This window comes from Megalops cyprinoides, chromosome 4, assembly GCF_013368585.1.
Source record: "Megalops cyprinoides isolate fMegCyp1 chromosome 4, fMegCyp1.pri, whole genome shotgun sequence".
NCBI lineage: Eukaryota > Metazoa > Chordata > Actinopteri > Elopiformes > Megalopidae > Megalops > Megalops cyprinoides.
In genome coordinates, this window is record NC_050586.1 from 7,465,001 (window position 1) to 7,487,105 (window position 22,105).

General features: G+C 50.2%; 2 protein-coding genes across 2 annotated transcripts in view; both read right to left on the reverse strand.

The window, feature by feature from the left end:
* Positions 1 to 4,603, reverse strand: part of LOC118776074 (uncharacterized protein KIAA1671-like) — a 27,662-nt gene extending 23,059 nt beyond the window's left edge. Inside the window, exons 1-2 of the mRNA XM_036526148.1 lie at positions 3,602 to 4,603; positions 2,643 to 2,768 (exon numbers count right to left, since the gene is read on the reverse strand). Coding sequence (XP_036382041.1) covers positions 2,643 to 2,768; positions 3,602 to 4,537 — 1,062 coding nt within the window. The 5' untranslated portion in view covers positions 4,538 to 4,603. The remainder of the gene's footprint in view (positions 1 to 2,642; positions 2,769 to 3,601) is intronic.
* A 445-nt stretch (positions 4,604 to 5,048) lies between these two features.
* Positions 5,049 to 20,602, reverse strand: LOC118776077 (zinc finger CCCH domain-containing protein 13-like). Its single transcript, XM_036526154.1, has 8 exons — positions 20,396 to 20,602; positions 19,136 to 19,216; positions 13,827 to 13,917; positions 10,471 to 11,870; positions 10,189 to 10,294; positions 5,555 to 6,781; positions 5,151 to 5,320; positions 5,049 to 5,055 (listed from the first exon to the last, which is right to left on the reverse strand). The coding sequence occupies exons 2-8, from the start codon at positions 19,168 to 19,170 to the stop codon at positions 5,049 to 5,051; spliced, it is 3,036 nt and encodes a 1,011-aa protein (XP_036382047.1). The 5' UTR covers positions 19,171 to 19,216; positions 20,396 to 20,602.
* Between the last annotated feature and the right edge of the window lie 1,503 nt (positions 20,603 to 22,105).

Genomic DNA, 22,105 nt, shown 5'->3' on the forward strand with positions numbered 1-22,105 from the left:
CTCACTTACCCACAGCCGCTGCAGCGGTCTCAGACACCACGGGCATCTGTAGTACTCCATTCTCTCTTTCTCCAGCCCCCCCGAGAACCCCCTGCTCCTCCTCTCCCACTCTCTCTCTCTTTCTTTCTCCTTCTCTCAGGAAGGGGAAATGTCCTGCCTGAATCACTGACACTGGATCTGCGATCAGTGATGTGTGCTCCTCCTCAAATGACCCAGCCCACAAAGAGAGAGAGAGAGAGAGAGAGAGAGAGAGAGAGAGAGAGAGAGAGAGAGAGAGAGAGAGAGTGCAAGGGAGGCTGACACAAATGACACAAACAGAGAGAGGATGTAAAGAGGGTTTAGAGGCCCAATTTACACTTCCTCTCAGATCTCTGAGACCACAGGCAGGCAGCTTCCCACACACACACACAAACACACACACACACACAAAAATAGATATTTAACCTACTACTACCCACAATACACTGCTCTGTTACATTGCATCACTGCCAATACGAATACTGCAAGCAGCAAACTGTCTAGGACCCCTCACCACCCTACCCCCAGCACAGAAAACCTCACCCTCACTCTGTGGGGGGCCTGTCCCCATAACCTAAATTTCACAGGAACGTGGGTGAGACCTGATTACTGTAATCGTAGAGCTGCGACACTGCCTAGCGATGATCCGACCTATCCGGTTTCTAAGGTTACCTTCGCCAAGGTGATGTATTTGAATTGCTAAAAAGAGGAAGGGAGGGAGTGTGGCTGTGAGAGAGAAACGGCACAGCAGGAAACAAGGCCTCTAGGGCTGTACCCGACTCAGAATTTTGTCAGTCGAATCGGATTTGGCCGTTCAATATGAAGATTCAACTGCTCGTTTTTTCCATATAGGACTATCTGGCTATCAGAAAATCCATTGTCATGAGTTTCAGTGATGATTTCGACCACATTAACATAATCATATGCAACAGAGTCATGGGAACATATTTTTGAGCTTTTAACCGTGTACAGTCACACCAGTGTGTTTACCCATTTAGCGTGTATGCTAAAACCGGTACGATTATAAAACTAGATCGGAAAAATTCTAGCTAATTTTAGCTTCGAGGAAACAGCGATTTAACATTAAAAAATATATCAAATGTTAACTGAAAACTATGAGAAGCTTAATGACGCTAATGAAGACATAACAAACCATGTAACGTAACATGCGCGCTACACAGCATAAAAAATAAGTTACGTGCAAAAGGGTTAAATTAGCCTTGTAAATAGACTTATTGCCTGCATTATATGTATAGTAAATCTGCCCAGATAATTGCAGAATGGCCGCCTAGCTATGCAACTTACCCGTTTGAAGTGGTTTGCCATGTTCAATATTGTTGAATGATAAGCAAATTCTGGCATACAGAGTTTGCATTTAACTTCATTAGGGTTGTCCTTCAAAAGTTCAAAATGCCGCCATACTTAAAGACTTCTTCTGAGACATGGTTATAGCTAGCCTAGTTTACCAACCACTCCACCTTTCATCAGTTAACCACCAGCGCATGTTGTCACATGGATTTTTTTTAGCAAGCCCGCCAGCTAGCCCTGCTAGAACATAAAATATATTTATGATTCCCTTATTTATAATTTCTCATTGAAATGTTATCCCTGTGCATTTTTGTCAGCTTCTATCTGTTTTATCCTGTTATTGTAATGCACACTGACTGACAGGAAAAAAAAACAAAAAAACACCCCGCTTGATGAAGAATCTCAGTCAACTGACGGGTCTCCGACAGATGATTCGACTCGCCGACTCTCAAGGGGCAGCCCGAGACGCCTCTGTCATACCTCATCCCCACCACCAGATGTCAGTAGAGATGCACAGATGGCAACGCAACACAAGGAAACCGCAACTGCCACCAAAAGTATAATCCCCGTACCCCATACTTTGACAGTGATATTTCTTTGCCTCTTAAATTACACTGCAGGAAAAACAAAAGTTATAGAAAGGTTTCTGTGCAGACATACCAAGATAAGAATATGTTGAGAAAAAAATCCGAAAACCATTCTATTTTCGTATAAGCACAAACTAGCAAAGCAAGTAAACAGTGTCTTTAACAGTGTCTTTATTGTGGGCAATTATTGTATTCAGAGTTCTCGTGTTTTGTCACCATAATTATTATATCTATTTTGGTTTGTTTGGTGTGAAATGTGATATGTATACAGAACAGTGAAATGAGCAGATACGAGATGAGGGAAGCAGGGTGGAGGTGTGTTAGGGAAACCGTGCCTACTACTTGACTCATCAACTCCCTGTCTCTACGCGCTACACACACACACACACACACACAGAACACTCCTTCCCCACTGATCAAACAGCATTCCTGCTCCACCCCGACATACACACTTCACCGTGCGTACACACGCAGCCAAGAGGCTCACATCCAAACGCAGCTCTTCTGAATTCGCAGCGCTTTGCAGCACACTGCCCCCTGGTGGCAGAAGGCAAAACCGCACCTTCCCCCAAACAAACCCTACAAACACACCTGTCCTCCATGGACCACATTCCAATCAAGACCGATTTATACCAGAAAGAGCCCATTAACAGTGGTATCAGCATGAGGTACAACTGCATTCTTTACATATGTTATATACAAATATGTGAATAAATGAATTCGCCTTACCCATGACTGTCGGCCCCTCTCTCTGTGTGCACTGCGGCTCCGCATACGGGACAGGGGTCCCTCCAGGGGGCTCTCTGCGGGCGCTGACCTCCGTGACACGCTGCGCGACCTCATCCGGGACACGTCCTGCACACAGACAGGGGGCAGCGTAGCATTGTGGTTAAGGAGCAGGACTCGTAACTGAAAGGCTGCCGGTCCGATTCCCCGCAGCGGTACTGCTGCTGTACCCTTATGCAAGGTACTTAACCCACAATTGCCTCAGTCAATACCTAGCTGTATAAATGGATAACATTGTAAAAATCTGTAACTGAAGTCGGTTGCTCTGGATAAGAGCGTCTGCTAAAATGCCAATAATGTAATGTGATATACATTACCGGCTGACACGGCTGTGTTGTGACACACTGTGATCACTCCACGCTGTATGACAACACATACAGTGCCAGTCAAAAGTTTAGACACACTCAATTAAGATACTGGGAAAACATGCATTCAAAGATATTTTGATCTAAAAACTTATGCATAAATGCCTGTTTCTTTATTTCTCTTGTTTCTTTGACAAATATAAATAGTGAAGTTGATGCCTATGTATGAATTTCTTTCCAAAAAAAGTTTAGAGTAAAGATTTTAAAAAGCATTTTTCAGCTACTTTGAAGACGCTAAAATATAAGGTTGTTTTGGTTTGCTTACTACTTTTTTGGTCACAGCATAATTCCAATTGTGTCATTTCATAGTTTTATATGTCTTTACTATTATTCTAAAATGTGGAAAATAGTAAAAATTAAAAAAGGTTTGTCCAGACTTTTGACTGGTACTGTACACTACGCTACAGATTTAGACACACAGCATTTTCTTCTTCTGCACACATGATTTTTTAACACAAGTCACCCCCTGCATGAAACAGAAAGAGACTTTAAAGACTGTTCCCTCCTCCCGCCCCCTGCCCCGCTGCTCTTTCTCACCTTGGCCTGAGAGCCCTGTGTTTTCCACCTGTCCCCCACCTCCTCTCTCCGCTCGGGGGCCGCCATGGGTGCAGGGTCCTGGAGCCACCACAGGCTGTCCGCGGGGTCGAACCCCTGGCGCTGGGATTCGGGGCCGCCGGGCGCCGTGGTCTCCCTCCGGGGGGAGGGGGTCCAGGCGGTGGGCGAGCTGGCCTCCGCGGGCAGGCCTGACCAGCGGCGTTCAGGGCCCGCCTGCCTCTCCTCCTGCCTCTGCAGCAGCTGCTCCAGGCTGGGCTTCCCGGCCGGCTTCTGGGGCGGCTCGGGGGCGGCCCAGCCGGCACCCACCCTACTGGGCGTCAGGGGCACGTCCAGGGCCCCGCTCTCCCTCTGCTCCCAGAACTCCAGCTGGGAGGGGGTCCACACGGGGCTGGGTCTCCCCGCCCCCCTTCCCGGGCCCGGCCCACGCACTCCCTCCAGCTCCGGGGTATGGGGCTGGGATCGGACCCCCGCCCCAGGGGCGGGCTCGCCGAATCCAGCCGTGGGGAAGGACTCGCCGTGGGGGGCGGGCTGCATCTGGGTCCGGAAGGAGTCGATGTCCAGGATGGCGGGTCGGTACGGCTCCTCCGCCCTCGGGGAGAGCGGCTTTAGTCTGCCGGACTCGGCCGCTTGGGCGGGCAACGCGTGCCGGTTCTCCAGAGACACAGAGTCCAGATCCAGCACTCTGGGTCTGAGAGGAGATCCCTTCTCCTCTCCTTTAGCCATTTCCCTCAGCCTCTCCATCGCCCTCTGTCTCTCCAGCTCCTGCTGTCTGGCCCTCTCCTGCTCTTTTTCCCTTTCCAGTCGTTCCCTCTCGGCCTGCCTCTGCTTCTCCATCTCCAGCAGCTGCTTCTCCATCAGCCGCTGTCTCTCCCTCTCAATCTTCTGCTTCTCAAATTCCAGCAGTTTTTGTCTTTCCATCTCTTGATGCCTCTCTACCTCCTGTCTCTGCCTCTCCAACTCCCTCTGCCTCTCCAACTCCCTCTGCCTCTCCTGCTCCTGTCTCTGCCTCTCCAACTCCCTCTGCCTCTCCTGCTCCTGTCTCTGCCTCTCCAACTCCCTCTGCCTCTCCAACTCCCTCTGCCTCTCCTGCTCCTGTCTCTGCCTCTCCTGCTCCTGTCTCTGCCTCTCCTGCTCCCTCTGCCTCTCCAACTCCCTCTGCCTCTCCAACTCCCTCTGCCTCTCCTGCTCCTGTCTCTGCCTCTCCAACTCCCTCTGCCTCTCCTGCTCCTGTCTCTGCCTCTCCAACTCCCTCTGCCTCTCCAACTCCCTCTGCCTCTCCAACTCCCTCTGCCTCTCCTGCTCCTGTCTCTGCCTCTCCAACTCCCTCTGCCTCTCCTGCTCCTGTCTCTGCCTCTCCAACTCCCTCTGCCTCTCCTGCTCCTGTCTCTGCCTCTCCAACTCCCTCTGCCTCTCCAACTCCCTCTGCTTCTCATACTCTAATATTTTTTGTCTCTCCAGTTCCATCGCTCTCTGTCGCTCCCTCTCAATCTGTAATTGTCTCTCCTGCTCGCGCTGCCTCTCCATCTCCTGCCTCTGCCTCTCCAACTCCCGCTGCCTCTCCATCTCCTGCCTCTGCCTCTCCAACTCCCGCTGCCTCTCCACCTCCTGCCTCTGCCTCTCCAACTCCCGCTGCCTCTCCACCTCCTGCCTCTGCCTCTCCAACTCCCGCTGCCTCTCCATCTCCTCCCTCTCCCTCTCCCTCTGCTTCTCAAACTCCAGCATTTTTTGTCTCTCCAACTCTTTCTGTCTCTCTAGCTCTCTCTGCACCTCCATCTCCCTCTGCCTCTCCATCTCTCTCTGTCGCTCCTTCTGTCTCTCCCTTTCCATTTCCAACTGTTTCTCAAACTCCAGTATTTTTTGTTTCTCTAGCTCCTTCTGCTTCGCCACCTCCCTCTGCCTCTCCCTTTCCACCTCCCTCTGCCTCTCCCTTTCCACCTCCCTCTGCCTCTCAAACTCCAGCATTTTTTGTCTCTCCGCCTCCCTCTCTCTCTCCGTCCTCTGCCTCTCCAGCATCTTTATTTCCTGCTCCTTTTCGGATTCGCTCTTTCGCTCCCCTCCCCTCCCCGGCAGCCCCTCGCCGCCGACCCCCACCTCCAGGCCCGGGGGGGTCTTGCCGAAGTCCGCGTCCAGAGAGGGGTTCCTGCACACCGACACCACCTTCCCCTGGGAGCTCCACCTGCCAGGCTTCACTGAGAAATCCTCGAAGGGCACCTCCATGGCGCCTCTCTCCTCCACCCCTTCTTCCTGGACCATGGGCTCCTGCATCTGACCCGTGAGGGCGAAGTAGGTGGCCCTCGGCCTGTGGGCCTGATCCTCGCCCTCCAGTATCTTCAAGCGTTTGGGCGCTGCCACCTCCTCCCTCTCCCTCTCCCACTCTCTCTGCCTCTCCCTGTCCATCTCTCTGACCCTCTCCTTCTCCAGCTCCACCTGCCGGGCCCGCTCCACCCTCTGCCGCTCCGCCTCCCTGTCCCTCTCCCTCTCGGCCTCCAGCTCGGCCTCCCGCTCCTTGTTCCTCTCCGTCTCCTCTGCAAACCAGTTCATCAGTGCCCCGACGCGGAGGTAGCGGGGGGTCTGGTCGGGCGAGGGGGCCAGGGGGCCCTGCATCCCGCTGACGGTGGCCTGCCCGGGCCCCTCCGCCTCCGGCTCGTGGCTGGGCAGGCCGTCCCCACCGGAGCGTCGGGACCGCAGCGTCATGGCCTTGTCCTCCAGTTGGGCGGATGGGACGCTCTCACTGACCGCCCTCCTCTCCCCGACGGCCGGCACCGTGTCAAAAATGTGCTCCACCCGTAGGGGGCTGGCGGGGGACGCTGGCTCCTGGAGGGTAACGCCGCCCGGGACTCTCTCCCCGGGCTCCCTCTGCCGCACTGAGACGCTCCTCCTCGGTCGCCCCTCGCCCCCGCCCCCTTCCTCCACCACCCGCACGCTGTGCCTCTCCACCACGTTCTCGAACAGGGCAGCCCGGACCGTCTGCACCCCTCCACTGGGGCAGGCCTCCTGCGCCTCCCTCTCCGCCCTCCGCTCCTTCTCGGGAGCTTCCTCCATGCTCCCGGCTGATTGGTCCAGAGGGGCATGGGCGGGGTCCTGAGGGATCTGAGGTGCCAATCCCGCTCCCTCTTCTCCCTCCTTTGCCTGGTCACTGTGGCCTACAGCAGGCTCTTCAAGCTTTAAGAAAAAAAAAAAATGAAAGAACGATTTTGGGTTTTCTACACGGTGTTTGTTTAGTTTGGCTCACGGACAGCAGGTAGCCTGTGGGGATTGGCTTTCAGTAAAACAATGCTGACCACTGTCTATGCTAATCCTTGCAAACCCACTCCAGGCATGCCAAACGGAGACATCGCAGACTGCATTTACTCCCAGTTTGAATTTTAGTCAATGCTGGGCGCTGGTGACTAGGCAAGACATTCTTCAAAGATATCGGTTTCTTTTAGCTATGGAAAACATTCTGTGAGAGAATTCAACATGCCTTCAAGTTGTGGTTCAACTCCTATCACGATCAAAACAAAGGAAATATGGTCATAGGAAACGTGATTCATTCATACATTCTAAATATCACCAAAGTTCATTTTTTGTTAAAAATTTGATGTCTTTTCTGCAGCTGAAATGTGTGGACAACTACAGTAAGTACAGACTTTCAACAGAAACTGAATTTTTAAAAGGTGGTAAAGATATTATCTATGTTTTGAGCAGACAGTCACTCTGAAAGTCCGGTCTGTGTCATTGTTGGAGCTAAAAGTATTCTGATTTGCTGTCTTGTTATGACAATTCTTGAAGGGGCGTGGTCTAAAAACAAAACACCCACAGTACAGAACAGGAACTCTGGCAGCACTGGAAACTCCTGTTACCAAATGGAAACTCCTAGATGGAGGACGGAAGGAAGGAAAGCAAGAGCTGAATATCTGGGGATAAGAGAATATCTGTGGTGGCAGGATCTGCTTTAAAGCAGAATTTGAGAGGGAGGAAGGGAAGTCATGTCGGCCAGTCTGCCTTGCCTAAAGAAATGAGCAGGGGGGGATGTGACAGGAAGTGAAAGATTTACTGTCTACAATCGAACAGGTAATAGACAGAGAAAGAAGTTCTTTGACATGAGACCTCTTTGGCTGAACAGGTATAAGCTTGCAAGGTGGATGCAGTCTTTTCGGAGAGGGGGAAAAAAGAAAGGAGAGAGAGACAAAGAGAGGTGATTTAGCACTATGAATGCATAACACTAGAAAGGGGATACATCTGTTCTTTGTCAGGGCCATAAACAGGGTGGGGAGCCAAGTCACAGTAATCAAAGCCAGTCTGTGTTGACCTTTTCCCAGCGTTCGGCTCCCAGCTTCTTTCATAATCGGCACCACCCGAGAATTACCCAGCACCCCTCTTGGGTTTCATAGCTGCATCTCTTGCGTATCCATGACGTTTTTTGCACAATTCTCTCAAAACACAAACAGAGGTCCTGTTGTGTTAGAACTTGTCTGATATAAAGTATTTTTTTCCTTTTTTTGCCAGAACAAGAAAAAAAAAGAGGGAAGAAAAGAAAACGACACAATACAGACACTGATAGCTAGACTATTGCTGCTTTTACCCCAGATAAAGAGGGATTAAGGTGAAGAGGATTACATAAGAGTACTGTAACAGTACATTGTAAACATGACTGTGAATCGGGGACCATTTGTGAGCAAGGCATGTACATACGGCAGCAGTCAAACCGAACTGCTCTCTTGCCAGCTCCCAGCTATTGATATTGATAGCTATGTGGGAAAACAATGTGAGTAAGCTTACGTAACCATCTTGTCCGCTGTCAGAACTTGAGATGGGGGATGGGGGTTGGGGGGTTGGGGGGGGGGGGGTGTACAACCACACACAGAAAACAGTGTACTATAAAAGCTGGCAGAGTTTGCATCTCCATGATGCCTCTTCAAAGAAAAAAACCCACCTGGAGCTGAACCCACCCACTGCCAGCATTAGCCAATCATCGGAGATTAAGAGGTATCAAATTACTTCAAGCAAACTGGCAGACAATCAGTACCCAAAATATGACTGTTATTGTATAAATGTCTGCTCTTCAGTTGCTGACAGTATGTACTATTTTATTCTGGCATACCCTCATAAGTCCACAATGTGCTGGAATGATACAACAGTCATTTAGCAGAGTGTTTAAAGTCTTCTCTTACGCAAGTCGTCCCTCACTGGTGAGACAAGACCTTTTGTCTTTCTGGCAACTAATAACAGTTGTCTCAGAAGTTTATAATTTGTAAGATTTACAGCAATCGTGAGTGGATAAAATCGAAAACAGAATACGCAACACATTCAGTAAATCAAAGCGAAGCAATTTCAGCCCTTCGCCTTTCTGCATTGAACCTTCAGGCTGCCCAGCTTCTTTTCTAAGAAACCGGAACCCCTCGCTCTCACACGATTGGCTGTGCCTACCAGTGGGCGGAACAATGCCGCCCATGGTTCCCAATTCCTGAGCGGCCTGGGACCTGTTTCATGGTGGGCCCGTTCCATTATCAGAACATTATGGCCGACAAAGGAGGATGAGAAAGGCGGAGCGGAGCCGCAACCTGACACCTCATTTAAAAATGGGCTGTTATAAGGCTGACTGTCCAAGCCTTTGTTTACACCTGCAATGACATTTGCATGAATTTATGAAACAAAAGGTGTGTGTGTGAGAGAGAGAGTGCGTATTGTAAACATATATCTATATATAAATGATGATGTCATCCCATGTTCAGGGTTGCAGGGTTTTCCTGCAGCAGAGGAAGGGATGGCATTCCAGACCCCACCCCCCCCCAGGTTTAGACAAATATTAACATAAAAAAATTTAGCACTGGGGCAATCCAGAACACAGATCAAAAACATTTACACATTAATGCGGTTGAACTTGCTTGAAGAAAGATTCCTATGAACCGGATCAGTGGCAAACAGCCAGAGATAGAAAGAGGCAAGGTTCTTTTGAAAAGAAACTGATACTCCACAGGCAGGGTGGGAGGAGGACACTGAAGGATACGCACCTCTCCTAACCCAAAGGCTGTCAGTTAAATTCCCCACTGGGGCCACTGCTGTTGTAACCCTTGGGCAGGGCACTTAACCCAAATTGCTTCAGTACATATCCAGCTGTATTACTGGATGACATGTGAAAACTGGAAAATTACTAAAAAGCTATGGGAGTGTAATGTAATGTAATCTGATCTAATGGGGACTGAACTGTGTTTAGGAATTACTGTGGGTTTAGAGGGAGGGGGTTGGCTTTAGTCTACAAAAAAAACCCCTTCGGGGAAACGCCAAACTGAATCACACAAAAGGTATTTATATTTGGTGTTCTAAGAAATGAACCTAATCTCTGATTTTTGCACTTAACTTTGCATCTTACTGACCTCTTGTAATACTTCGCAATAACTACTCTCAGCTTAGTGATGCACTTATTTGGAAGTTGCTCTGGGTAAGAGCGTCTGCTAAATGAAGTAATATAACATAATGTAATGTAATGATCTCACAGTAAGACTTTAAAAACCACAACAGTTAAGAGTAAAGGTTGTCATATGCATCCCCACTGTCGTTCGACAAGCAACTCCTGTTCTCAAACTCACCTTCCCCTGAGCTTCGCCGTCATCCTGCAGGTGACCCCTGGATCCCTCTTTCTCCGAGCTGCTTGGTGAAGGGCTGCTAAGCTCTGCTGGCTTCTCAGTGGCAAACCTGCAACAGATAAACTCTGTTACCAACACAAAATGGGAGAGATACACTGAGAGGGACACAGGCTAAGGTTAGAAAATGCAAAATAGGTAGTGAAAGAGAGCAACAAATGAAAACGAATGCAGTCTGTTGATAGGAGACCCGGAAGAAGACGGCTGGAGTGAGCAGACAGCTCTTACCGTTTGGTGAGGTCGGAGGGTAGAGGACGGGGCTTGAATGCCGTTTTTGGAGACGGGGTCTGGGCAGGGGGCGTGTCTTCGGTGAGCTTTTTTATGCGCTGTTTCACGCCCACGGGAATGTCGGTTTCCGAGACTGGCTGCGCCGGGGTGCGGGGCTCTGTCCCCGCAACTGACAGCAGTCCTCCACCCGGGGAGGAGGAGGAGTCGAAGAGGAGGCTGATCCTTCTCTTTATGCTCCCACCGCTCCTCTCCTCCTCCTTCTCCTTCTCCTCCTGCTGCTGCTGCTCCTTCTTCTCCTCTGGCTTCCGCTCCGGCACGGAAGGCTTGGGCTTGCGCTCGGGTGCCGCGGATGACGCTGGCTCCGCCCCTTTCTCCTTCCTCCTGGTGGGCCCGCCGTCATCCTCCCGGGGCCGCTCCGGGGTGTTCTCCTTGCTGTCCGCCTTGCCCGGCCGGCGGTGGAGCGACAGGCCGATGGACTCGAACTTGGCGGTGAGGTCGGCGGAGAGGGGCCGCCTGCCTGCCCAGCGCGAGGAGGGGCCAGGGTCCGGTGACTCGGCCTGGGTGGGGGCTGGGGTGAAGATTGCGGAGACGGGCCGGGGCCTGGAGGCTCTCGGCTGGGGTCGCATGGGGACAGGCGCCTCAGACGCCCCACCACCTGTCACCCCCTCGCCCGACTTCTCTGCCTCCTGTCCCGCTTGGTTGAGAAAGCCCATGGACTTGGCCCTGGTGATGGAGGCCCCACCCCTCTCCTTGCCCCCCCTCCTCTCCACCTCTCGCTTTGTCGTTCCCGACCACTCGGCCGCCAGGGGCTGCTGTGGGCCCCGGGGCCGGGCCGGGCCTGCCCCCGCCCCCGCCCCCTGCGGCCCGGACGTTTCCAGCAGGGTGAGTTTTGCGGGCTCCCCCGGGGCGGGTGGAAGGGCCGGCTTTCGGGGCTGAACAGCAGGTTTGGGGGTCTGTGCCAGCGCGGGCTTGGGGGCGGGTTTGAGGGAGGTGGGGGTGGGGCGTTTGGGGGTGGTTGACACGGGCCGTTGCGCGCCAGCATTAGTGGGCTTCGGCTGAGTGGGTTTAGGGGTGGTGGGTGGGTCCGGTTTATAGGAGGCGGGGCGGGTCGGCTCGGGGCGGGGTTTGGTGGTGGGTTTGGGGGCGGGGATGGGGCGGATGGTGGGGTTCTTTTCCACTGCGAAGGGCTTGGGGGTGAGGCGGGGTTTGGGCCCCGGTACAGGCTTGCTGGGCTCCGGAGCAAGAATGAGGGGACTCTGCGTGCCAGAGGGGGCCTCGATGGGGCTTTTGTTGCTGGAGTCTGTCAGGGGGCTGAGGTGCAGGCGCGCCCCTACCCCACCTGCTCTCGCCCCCTCCCCCGTCTTCACCTCAACCTGAGCTGCCATCTCCTTAGTCAGCACCTAGGAGGAGAGCAGGCCAGATCAGCACAGGTTTCTGCATAGCACCCACTGCCGAAACACCAGCCTACACACAGACAGACTGTTGCACAGCTTATCTACTGATATGTGGCGTAGTGGTGGCACTGTAATTTAGTGGTAAGGAGCAGGGCTTGTAACTGAAAGGTTGCTGGTTCGACTCCCTGCTGGGACACTGCTATTGTACACTTCAGCAAGATACTTAACCTATAATTGCCTCAGTAAGTATCTAGCTGTGTAAATGGATAAAATTGTAACCTACGTACGTCGCTCTGGATAAGAGCATCTCCTAAATGACAGTAGTGTAATGAATGTGGTCCTTTTGGACCAGTTCTCCAACAGTAACACTAATCAACACTCTATTCAGTACTTCCAAATCATTTTTGAAAAAAATATGGACAGCAAAACAAGACAGACATTCAAAAACACAGGTAAAAGGTTGTGCTATTACAGTGTCTGCTGATAAATTTGTCCCTCACAGAAGGGAAAGTGATTGGGCAATATGAGAACTGTTTGTTAGTCCTATGCAGTAAATACCGTGCACGGTATGGGATGTGTGTTTGTTTGTTTGCACTGCACAGTAAATGCCCTACACAGCGGCAGAAGCGTGTCTACGCCGGCCCTTCGCCAGGTTGCAGCTTTAATTAAGACGGTGAGGAGGGAGGCTGGGAAGAGGAGAGGACAGAAATAACACCAGAGACGTAGGCAGCTAGGCCTGTAATCCTGCCTGCTCTGTCTAATTGGATGCTAGCTGAGACAGAGAGAGAGGGGGAGAGAGAGAGAGAGACAGGGAGAGAGGGGGGGGTGGGGAGAAAGAGAGAGAGACAGGGGGAGAGAGAGGGGGGGGGGCAGAAAAGGGGGGGGGGGGCGGTAAAAGCACCTGACTTAATGAAGTGAGGAGCCATTCCTCACAGTCAAAGTCGCTGGGCCTCCCCGAGTCCCATCAGGTAAAACAAAGAACTTTCCTGGCATGCAAGGGAAACCCTTCTCAGACACTTAAGAAGTGTCAGAGCAAAAATTCAATATTTTTGACCTTGTGCATTTTTATTAATGCCTCATTTTTTTAAGTGGATTAAGGAAATCAATTAATGCATCCCAAACTATCTGAAAGCATCACAAACATCTGATTAAAAAAACACAAAACAAAAGCTCTAAAACTAGGACGGTGGTATTCCTTGGAAAAACGGCAGTTGACACCTCCAGAAGGTGGAGTTAATTATTAACCAGTGGCCTGTTTGAAAGCGGCATTAGCATGACAGTTAATTGGTGGGGGCGGTGAGGAGTGTTCGTCGCCGGGACACGCGGCGGTGGCGAGGGCAGGAGAAGCTCAGCAGCCGCATGGCAGAAGGAGTGTCTTTTATCTGCCTCTATCTTGGCTTGGCCCCGGACTTTGGCTCCGGGTGGAGGAATGCAAACCGGAGGCCGAGGGCCACTAAGCCGATTGACTGGATGACAGACGCCATTAATCACAGGGTCAGGCCCGGGGGGGGGGGGGGGGGGCACGGCTCCCGGCGGAGTGGGGCGCTCTGCTCTGAGGCAGGGGGGCAGAGGATGGGTCTGGCCCCAAGTCATGGCGGAACCGGCCACTGTTAACCCGAGCCACAGGGCTTTTTAGGTGCTGTTCAGCGTCTCCTGCTGTTATCAGGGGTGAGCGGAAATCCAAAGATTTAGAGACTGGGCTGGAGCAGAGCCAGCAGACAGACAGAGAGAGCAAACTTCACAAGGTCTGATAGCTCTCATCCCCAGCGTGGGGCTGCTGGCACGATCTTTGCTCAGAGCAATCTCTACAGAGATCTCCCTTTGAAAAAAAATCAACCTCCTCTGCTGCGAAGTACGGGGCATTTTGGTGTGCAGAAACCCCCTTTTCAACGCAACGAGCCAATTCTGCCTGGTCTGCCGTTTTCCCCAGGAGCTGCCGGGAACCACCCTGCAATAACTCACCTGCCTGGACGTCAGCCGTCTGCGCAGGGGCCCTGGTTTCTGTGGTAACCGTGCAGTGATGTCATCACAGACAGTGGAGAGGAACCATGGCCTGAAACAAACAAATCACTTCCATCGGTGTCTTGGGTCAGCAGTGAGCCTGGACATAGATTCTCGTTTTCATTTTACTGTTACATTTCAATACATTTTCAGCACCGTCTTATGTGCCGATGTAAACACAGCCGCATACGATGCAGACCTGAAGCACGTGAAGCATGCACCCCGAAGCATGCGGAGATATGGCTTTATGAGAATGCAACCGCATACAGCCATGCTCAGCACAAGGCAAACCCATACAAACACGCACACAGCAGCATGTGAAGGGACTGCATATATAACATGGGAGTGAGTGTTTTGCTGAGAGAGAAAGACTCGGAGATAAAGAGAGAGAGGCAGGGAGAGAGGGAAACAGAGGTCTTGGCAGGGGTCTGATGACTGGAGGCAGCGGCTGTTGACAGGAAACCTCTCTGCAAAGCTGGAATGTTAAATATTCAGAGTGGATGAAGGGTCCAGGGACACAGCTGTGAGCGTGGGGGGGGGCCAGCTGCAACAGATACGGATTCGCTATGAGGACCGCGGAATGCTCCAGCCAACTCGGGACCTTCCAACAACCGCAATCGACCCGAGAAAGCCGTACGATCGCTACAACCAAAACACCCCCCCCCCGAACACACACACACACAACCACAATGGCTCCTATGGGAATATCAACAGCCAGTCAGAAGGCAAGAAGTTTGGGAACAGATATACACAGGCCTGTTTGGCTGTGTCTGAGCCTAGTTTTTGATTTCTGCACGCAGTGTCCTGATTGGTAAGACGTTTACCCACAGTCCAAGTCTACTGCTGGTGTCCCACAGCAGGGAAATGGATACTCAGTCACAGCTGAGCAGGGAGAGAATCCTCCATCTTCAGGTGTTGAGGAAGATGCTATGCGCAACATCACAGAAGTGGCTGCATTCTTATGTTACAATTCCTTACGATAAAAAAAGGTTGTGAGAGCATGTTTGGGAGTTCACTTCAAGCGTTCACCTTTTACGCTGTGTGCGTGTGCGTGTGCGTGTGCGTGTGTATACATCTGCAGGGGTTAAATTTAAGGGATTACACCGTAGAAGGCCCGGACTAACCGCTAATACAGGGTGGCCCGTGCTGCAGATTACAGCAGCACAATCCCGCCCGACTCATCTGGACTTGCCTGATCTGTGAAAGTCAGAGGCTGTGTGGCTGAGTCACGCGGGTGGAGCAGACGCGGTGACACCCCGCCGTGCGAGGACAGCACAGAGGCTCTGGGCACCGTGGCCATTTTGTGACTGTGCTGGAGAGCACGGAGAGCTAAAGTCCACTGGGTGTGGACTGCAGGAAGGGAGATAAGTGACAGAGGAGGCAGACAGAAGGGAAGGGCAGAGGAGGGGGGAATGGAGAAGTAAAACCGTGACGGGTTGCAGGGGACGGCGGGGGACAGCAGGGGACGGTGGGGGACGGCGGGGGAAGGCGGGCGACCGCGAGCGCAGAGAGGGAGGAATGTAAACTCGCTGTGCCTGCGCTGTCGCCAGTGGCGATTTCCGCAGCGTTACAGCACTCCCTGCCGAGCCGACAGAAGTCACTCAAGGGGAATGGGGGGGGGGGGTTGCACACACGCATGAGAAGCGCCTGCCGAGATTCACCAGAGCCGGGAATTCCGCAAGCGCGGCTTTTCCGCAGAAGACAATCCGAGAGTCCTGCCCTGCGATGGAGCAGCATTTGGTGCAAAGGGCATGCTTAATGCCTTTTATCAACAGGGGTAACGTCCCGAGCCTAGCTTAGCGCAGAGCACAATGTCCTTTCACTGAAAGCCAGGCGTGCATCAGCCTGTCTCGCGTACGGCTGAGCTGCACTCAACATCACACTTGTCACGACATTAGGAGGACAGAGATTATGAGTAAAGAGCTGGTGCGTTTAAAGACTTAACCTGGGCAGATCAGAGCACTGGACCTCTGATGCTGCCTGCTATACCCGTTCTGGAATCACCAAGGTTCTGGAATCACCAGCCTTCTGGAATCACCAGGATTCCGGAATCACCAGCATCCTTCCATTACAGCGCGAGCAGCTCTCCACAACATTGCTTTCTTCACCTTGGCTTCTAATGCAAGGTCTGCGAGAGCAGGCGGATTTCCCAGTTTTCATAAAGCACGCTCTCGAAATCCTGAGAATATTTCAAATTCCACCTCTGCGCTGTGGAAATAAAAGATGAGGACAAGATGTCTGTGGCAGGATTTCTTGGCTCCCCGAGTGCCTGTTATTGGATCGTAGGTTCAAAAGCCCCAGAACTCGGGCCTGAGGAGGAGAAGGAGGGGATTGTGGGACACATTAAAGGAAATAAAGATCTCTCAGATTACGGGTGACACAGAATTTACACTGCAGATGAGGCAGGGGGCAGGGCGGCGGGGGAGGGGAGGGGGCTGGGGGGCAACCGCACCACAAGCACAAAGCAACCGCAGAGGTGTGCTCTTTCGGTTTGACTTCGAGTCCTCCGTCACGTTCTCATGTGGTTTCCTTCTGATGTTTATACTTCCATCTTGCTCATTCTCCGTCTGGACCCTTGCCCTCTTCCACACATGCTCCAGCTGCTACTAAGCAATAATGTCTAAAAACACAAGGGGGTGGGGGGGGGGGGGCGGCATGCCGGACAACCTCAGCTGAGGGAGGTGGGGGGCGTTAAAGCACATTAATCCCCCCAGCGTTTAGCTAAACTAGCACGTGAAAAATTTAGACGTGGATATTTCGCATGCGTGTATTTGGAAATAAATGCTGGCACACATGATGCTTTTACTCAAGATGCAGTAGAGACAAGTTGAGGATAGTTCTGGTCACGTGATGTGCGGTTCACATGGGCTGGAGTGACTCACTTAAGAAGCGGGGGCTGAACTTGCATCAGACACGCCATATATGGAGTAAGCATTAACCAAAGTCTGCATCACAAAACAACTGCCAGATTAAAGCATGCTAGCTGCAGGCTCTTAGATAACCAGAGGTTAGATATGTATGTGATACACAGACGAGAAAAAGCTTCACCTCGTGCAACTCTACGACGGTGGTGGAAAGGCAACAGTCACCATATCACCTATTGATTGTGTGGACTTGAGAAAGCATTTGCCCCTATGCATAGTGACAGCCTTCGCGGAATCAGGTCTAGGCGGAGAATCATGCCAAAATGCCTAAAACTTTCCACAGCCAGAACAGCATTTAGACAAAGGGGTAGAGTCACATTGCTGAGTGGAGTCACAATGGTCAGAACAAAAGCGAAGAGGTGATGTCATACCTCAATCATTTTTCTACGTGGAGGTGGACTGGACCGTCAAGGGAAAAGAAAAACTGTGGGAAACTTAACTGTCTACAGGCAACAGTGCGGCGTAGAGGCAAGGAGTAGGTCTCGTAACTGAATGGCTGTTGGTTCAATTTCCCACTGGGGTACTCCTGTTGTACCCTTGGGCTAGATACTTAACCCACAATTTCCTCAGTAGCTATCCAGCTGTATAAACGGGTAACAAAATGTAACCTTCACGTACGTAAGCCACTCTGTACGAAAACATGTATAATGTAATATAGTGATGAGCATGTTGAAATTTGAGGATTGCTCAACGATGTGGCTTTCGTGTCAGGAAATATCCAAAAAATGCATCCATCCAGTACGGTCATTAAACAAATGTGAAGCGACAGAATGGATTACGTGTGGAGATACCGCAAACAAACCTGACAGGCAGCACCAGAACGTATAGCGTGGGCTACATCCAGAATAGAGTGGAGAAACACACATATCTGGTTGCCAGCGTTTACAAAAAAATGGTAGTGGGGAAGAGGATATGGGAGAAGGACATCTGTCGCAAGACAAAAGAGTACGGAGCTCAGACATGTCGAAAAAAAAACAAAACAGAACACAGACCTCCTCTCTCCAGCTCACTCGTTCAACCAGTTCTCATTAACGGCCGTGAGGTTTGGGAGTATCATGGCAGCGGCAACAGGAAATAATTGGAAACATTCGGCTCGAAATTGCCTTTGAAAGGCAATAAATTTCAGATTGCCGAAAAGAATGCAAAAGCAAATGGGGCCGCATACCAACAAAAACAAACGGCTGTAAAAAGCTGAGGATGAAGGGATATTACAGGAACTGGAGAGGAAATAATCTGAGGAATGAAATACGTCAGACAGAGTTATGTCACAGGCAGAGAGCCCCAGCACCCTTAAACTATAAAAGATCAGAGGATGGATCTCATGTGGAAGTGGAGGATATGACAAGATGGTTGTAACACTAAGGTCAGGTCAGGGAATCAAACTAAATAGTTTTTGTTTGTACTCCATCAATCTTCAGACAACCTCCTTTTTCTGAAGTCTAATACTATAGTGTAAGAATGCCTTACATTACATTACATTCATTTAGCAGACGCTCTTATCCAGAGCAACTTCTAGCACAAAATAACAGAAGCGTATTCATTCCTGTTGAATGAACAACAATGTCAGACCAAGCTAACAACACAATTCAAGCCATACCACAAACTAACTTGTGCAACTTGACTAGACAGCCTAAAAACTAAGTACAAACACTACCACACATCAATCGCTAGATCACAGAATCCAAAACACTTGACAGTACTACACTGATAACTAATAATTGTTGAGTGGCAAGGATGAAGCAACTAAATGACTTCACACAAGTGACTGCCACTTAAGTGGTCATAAAATCCACATGTGGTACATGAAGCACAATCACATGGAGCTGCTTCACCTGTCAGACATATCAACTTTGAGTGAGTGTGTGTGCGTGTGTGTGTGTGGGAGGGAGAGAGAGTGTGTGCCTCTGTGTGTCTGAGATCCTGACAGTCTGACACTCTGGTAAGTCCAGTTTTGTAGAGGAAAAACATCTTTCAAAATCTTTGCCAGAGCAACAAAGGGAGCTAGGCAGAAACGCTGACGGTGTTACGCACACACCCCATTCACACAACCACAGGCGTCTGCTGAGAACGTCAATGGGACCTGCCAGTTCAACGCTGCGTACGGCTGCAGACCGTACAGGTGCACATTAGCTAAACGCTCACTTTCCACCACCCATTGCAGATTATAGCACTTAAAACTTAACATAATACATAGCCAGGTGGTATGCAAAAAAACGAGAGGGGTTTTTTTTCCAGCACACTTGGCGGGGTTTCGTGAAGCGTGAAAGGAGGAAGAGTGTAAAACAAAAGGGACACACACACAAATGCGAGAAGTGGAGGCATAAAAGACGAGGAAAAAACGGCAACCTCTCGCTCAAGTTGGGAGAAGGGAGGCTGGCCATTGTGTCACACTTAAAAGCAGTCAGCGTATCGGAAAGGAGTGGGGATCTGAAAATCAGAGGAGAGAGAGAGAGAGAGACAGCCTTGGTAAAAAGGGAAATCCTATAAAGGAGAAAAACGGAAAGATGCACGGGCAGAAAAGAATGCCCAAAACAGGATTACCATATTGAAACAAAAGACCATGCAAACCGACCCCTCTGTTCTCTTTTCCAGCGAGGGGGAGGAAGGACACACACACAAAAAAATCACGACCTCGCTGTTCTATTCAAATTACAGCAAAAGTAGGAGAGGCAAATACACCGATGGTTGCGCCACTACATACAGCTAAACTACACTGAAACATAGTTTCCGAAGAATACAGCTACGATGCGAGGGCGCCACACGGTCACACCGTGATATTTGTTTTCAAAGAACACGGGGTTACACTTTTCACCAACAACAACAAAAAAATAAGTAAACATCGTGCATAGACCTAATAGCTAGCCAGTGTCTATGTAACAGACATAATGGGCAACTGGAGATAATCATACATGTCACCCGGTCTCCTCTCGTCTACATCAGGCCCCTCTCAAAACTCTTGAGATAGCTGGCTAGCTAAATTAGCAGATTAGAACTGGCCACTGATGTCCCGATCTTAGGTTGCTTGCACATAAAAAAAAAACAATCTGGAAGCAAGCTAGCAACCAAGCTCAATGTGAAACACAACATCGACCGATTTAGGCACATTTTGTTTTGTTTGTGCAAGTCAAGACTACGAAACGGACAGCCGATCCAAGTATAAGGTAGCCATCCAGCAGACTACAGTCACGTCCAGCTTGCAAATAACCATTCAGCCATTTAGTTTGCTTGCTTAGATTTGGCGTTTTGGGAACGTCTTTGTTATCTAGCCAGCAACCTATGTCAGGGGCTTTATCCATGTGCATTTAGCTAGCTAAAAACCTTGTCTACTTCGCGGAACAACTAGACGATTAGCATGCTATCTCGGCGTCACTGTTGTGCGGATTTAACGTTACCTTGACGGAGTTCCGACTCACACCACCGTTTTGTCTCCCGTTTATTCTCGCTTCTAATCAGCTTGCTGGACAGCTAATAAGTTAACATGGAAAAGAAGGCACGACGCTAGCTGCTCCTTCTTCTGATCCTCACTTCTTGGTAGCTGTCGGAGGAGCAACTAGCTTACTAACTTCAACTGAGACATCTTTCCACCTGTCTGTATCTCTTTCTCACCTTCCCTCCTGCGGGAGCAGCTGTGACTCTCAACCAAACCCTGTGAAAACCGAGGCAAAGGATCCGCGGAAGGAAGAGTCTGAGATGGGCATGCCACCGAGTCCCTCCCCCGTCAGGACACGGTCCGCATCGACTGGATTTTACTTGTCCGCCGTCGGAATGGGACGACGCGTTTCAGAAAACAAATTAAAATAACTGAGGGGTAAGACAGTTTGTTCCGCAAAGTTCAAGTAATAATAGGTGGTAAAGGTATGCTTTACCGCCTTCATCCAATCCAAGCGCATCGCTCAATCTAGCCTGCTAGAGGAAACGGAGGTGTGGTTTGAATTGGGCTTTGTTTTGGTATTCCTCCCGTGGGCAACCTGAGCAGGGAAAAATGAAAAAAAAGAAGGGGGGAAGAATAGTTGGTGCATTGTGCCCTCGTGTGGACAGACGTTGCTACTACACACATTGACATTCCTACCAAAATTTGCGTCGGACTTTTGAGTCACACTAGTTATGGGTTGAAGTAAGCCTCATGGAATACGGGTTGGATCAACTGAAATGCAATCAGTTTGCAATATTTTGCAAGCGCACCAAATGTTTCCTCTTCCAAAGACGACCTGTAGAGGTTATGGACCATAACCACATGACAACTTGTATGGTTATGGTTTCATACAGCCTGTTGTGTGAAATCCATGTATTAAACTTGTACAACTCAATGAAATTTGAAGTGCTAGACCCACAGTGACAAAACTTTGTACTCATCTTTTATTCACAATGGAAAACAGTCTCCGTTTGGGAATATGAAATAAAAGCAGAAACCAGTTTTGATTGTGCATAATTATATTTATTCAGACTTTCTGCCAGGTGGTTTTTTCACCATTTCAAGTTCCCCCCTAAATTTCACTTCAAAAAAGAAAAAAACCTGAAGGAACCTCCAAACAAAACAACTCTTTAATAATCTTTTTTTTTTCTTTACATAAGAGCTTTTCCACCCAGGCATTACATTACAAACGAAGCAATCCAAGAACCCACAAACCTCAAGCTTCGCATAAGTTCAATGATCTTTGCAACACTGAAGATGAGAGACAAGAGAACTGATCTGTGTTACACACTAGACAGTAAACCAGACCTTCAGAGAAAGGCTGGAATAGGAGGGGGGTGAAAGGGAAGGGGGGGGGATGAATTGGGTGTGGCCTAATTCACAAAGCATTTTCCTACATCGTGTCATGTCTTCTCTGTGAACTAAATGAGATCACAAATAATGCATAAGCTCTTTTTTTTTTAAGATACCAGTTTTAATCCATGCAGTGTCTGTTCATTCAGAGCACACTAACAGGGCAGCCAGACCCAGGGTGAAACTCCCAGAGGGTTTCTTCTTTTATGACAGACAGGTCTGAGCGAGGGCTTTGAGATCTACCCTTGTTAATATATTAACAGTATCTATGCACTAGTGAGTCAAACAAAGTAATACAAATACTAATAACATTCTAAACCCAAAGCTGGCCCAAAGTCCTGTACTGTATAGTTAGGCTGACTTTAGCTGTATATTGCACCTGAGTGCAAGGCCCAGGGTTACCGAAGTGAAGGGGTTTGAGGTGAACATCTGGAGAAGGGGTCAGAAGGGGGAGGTGGCATGTACCTGCAGCTGGCTGACTGCTACCCCAAAAACACTGCACCCCTGTAACGACTACCACTGCCCTCGACCCTGGGTCCTCTGGAGGCGTT

What these genes read in the sequence shown, in the direction of transcription:
- LOC118776077 (XM_036526154.1), bottom strand. Translation starts at nt 19,170, where the DNA reads ATGGCCAGCCTCCCTTCTCCCAACTTGAGCGAGAG. An exon ending in CCCTCCGACCTCACCAAACG is followed by an intron (nt 10,295 to 10,470) that starts GTAAGAGCTGTC and finishes TATCTGTTGCAG; the next exon opens with GTTTGCCACTGAGAAGCCAG. An exon ending in AGTTTGAGAGGCAGAGGGAG is followed by an intron (nt 5,321 to 5,554) that starts GTGGAAAGGGAG and finishes TTTGAGAAGCAG; the next exon opens with AGGGAGAGGGAGAGGGAGGA.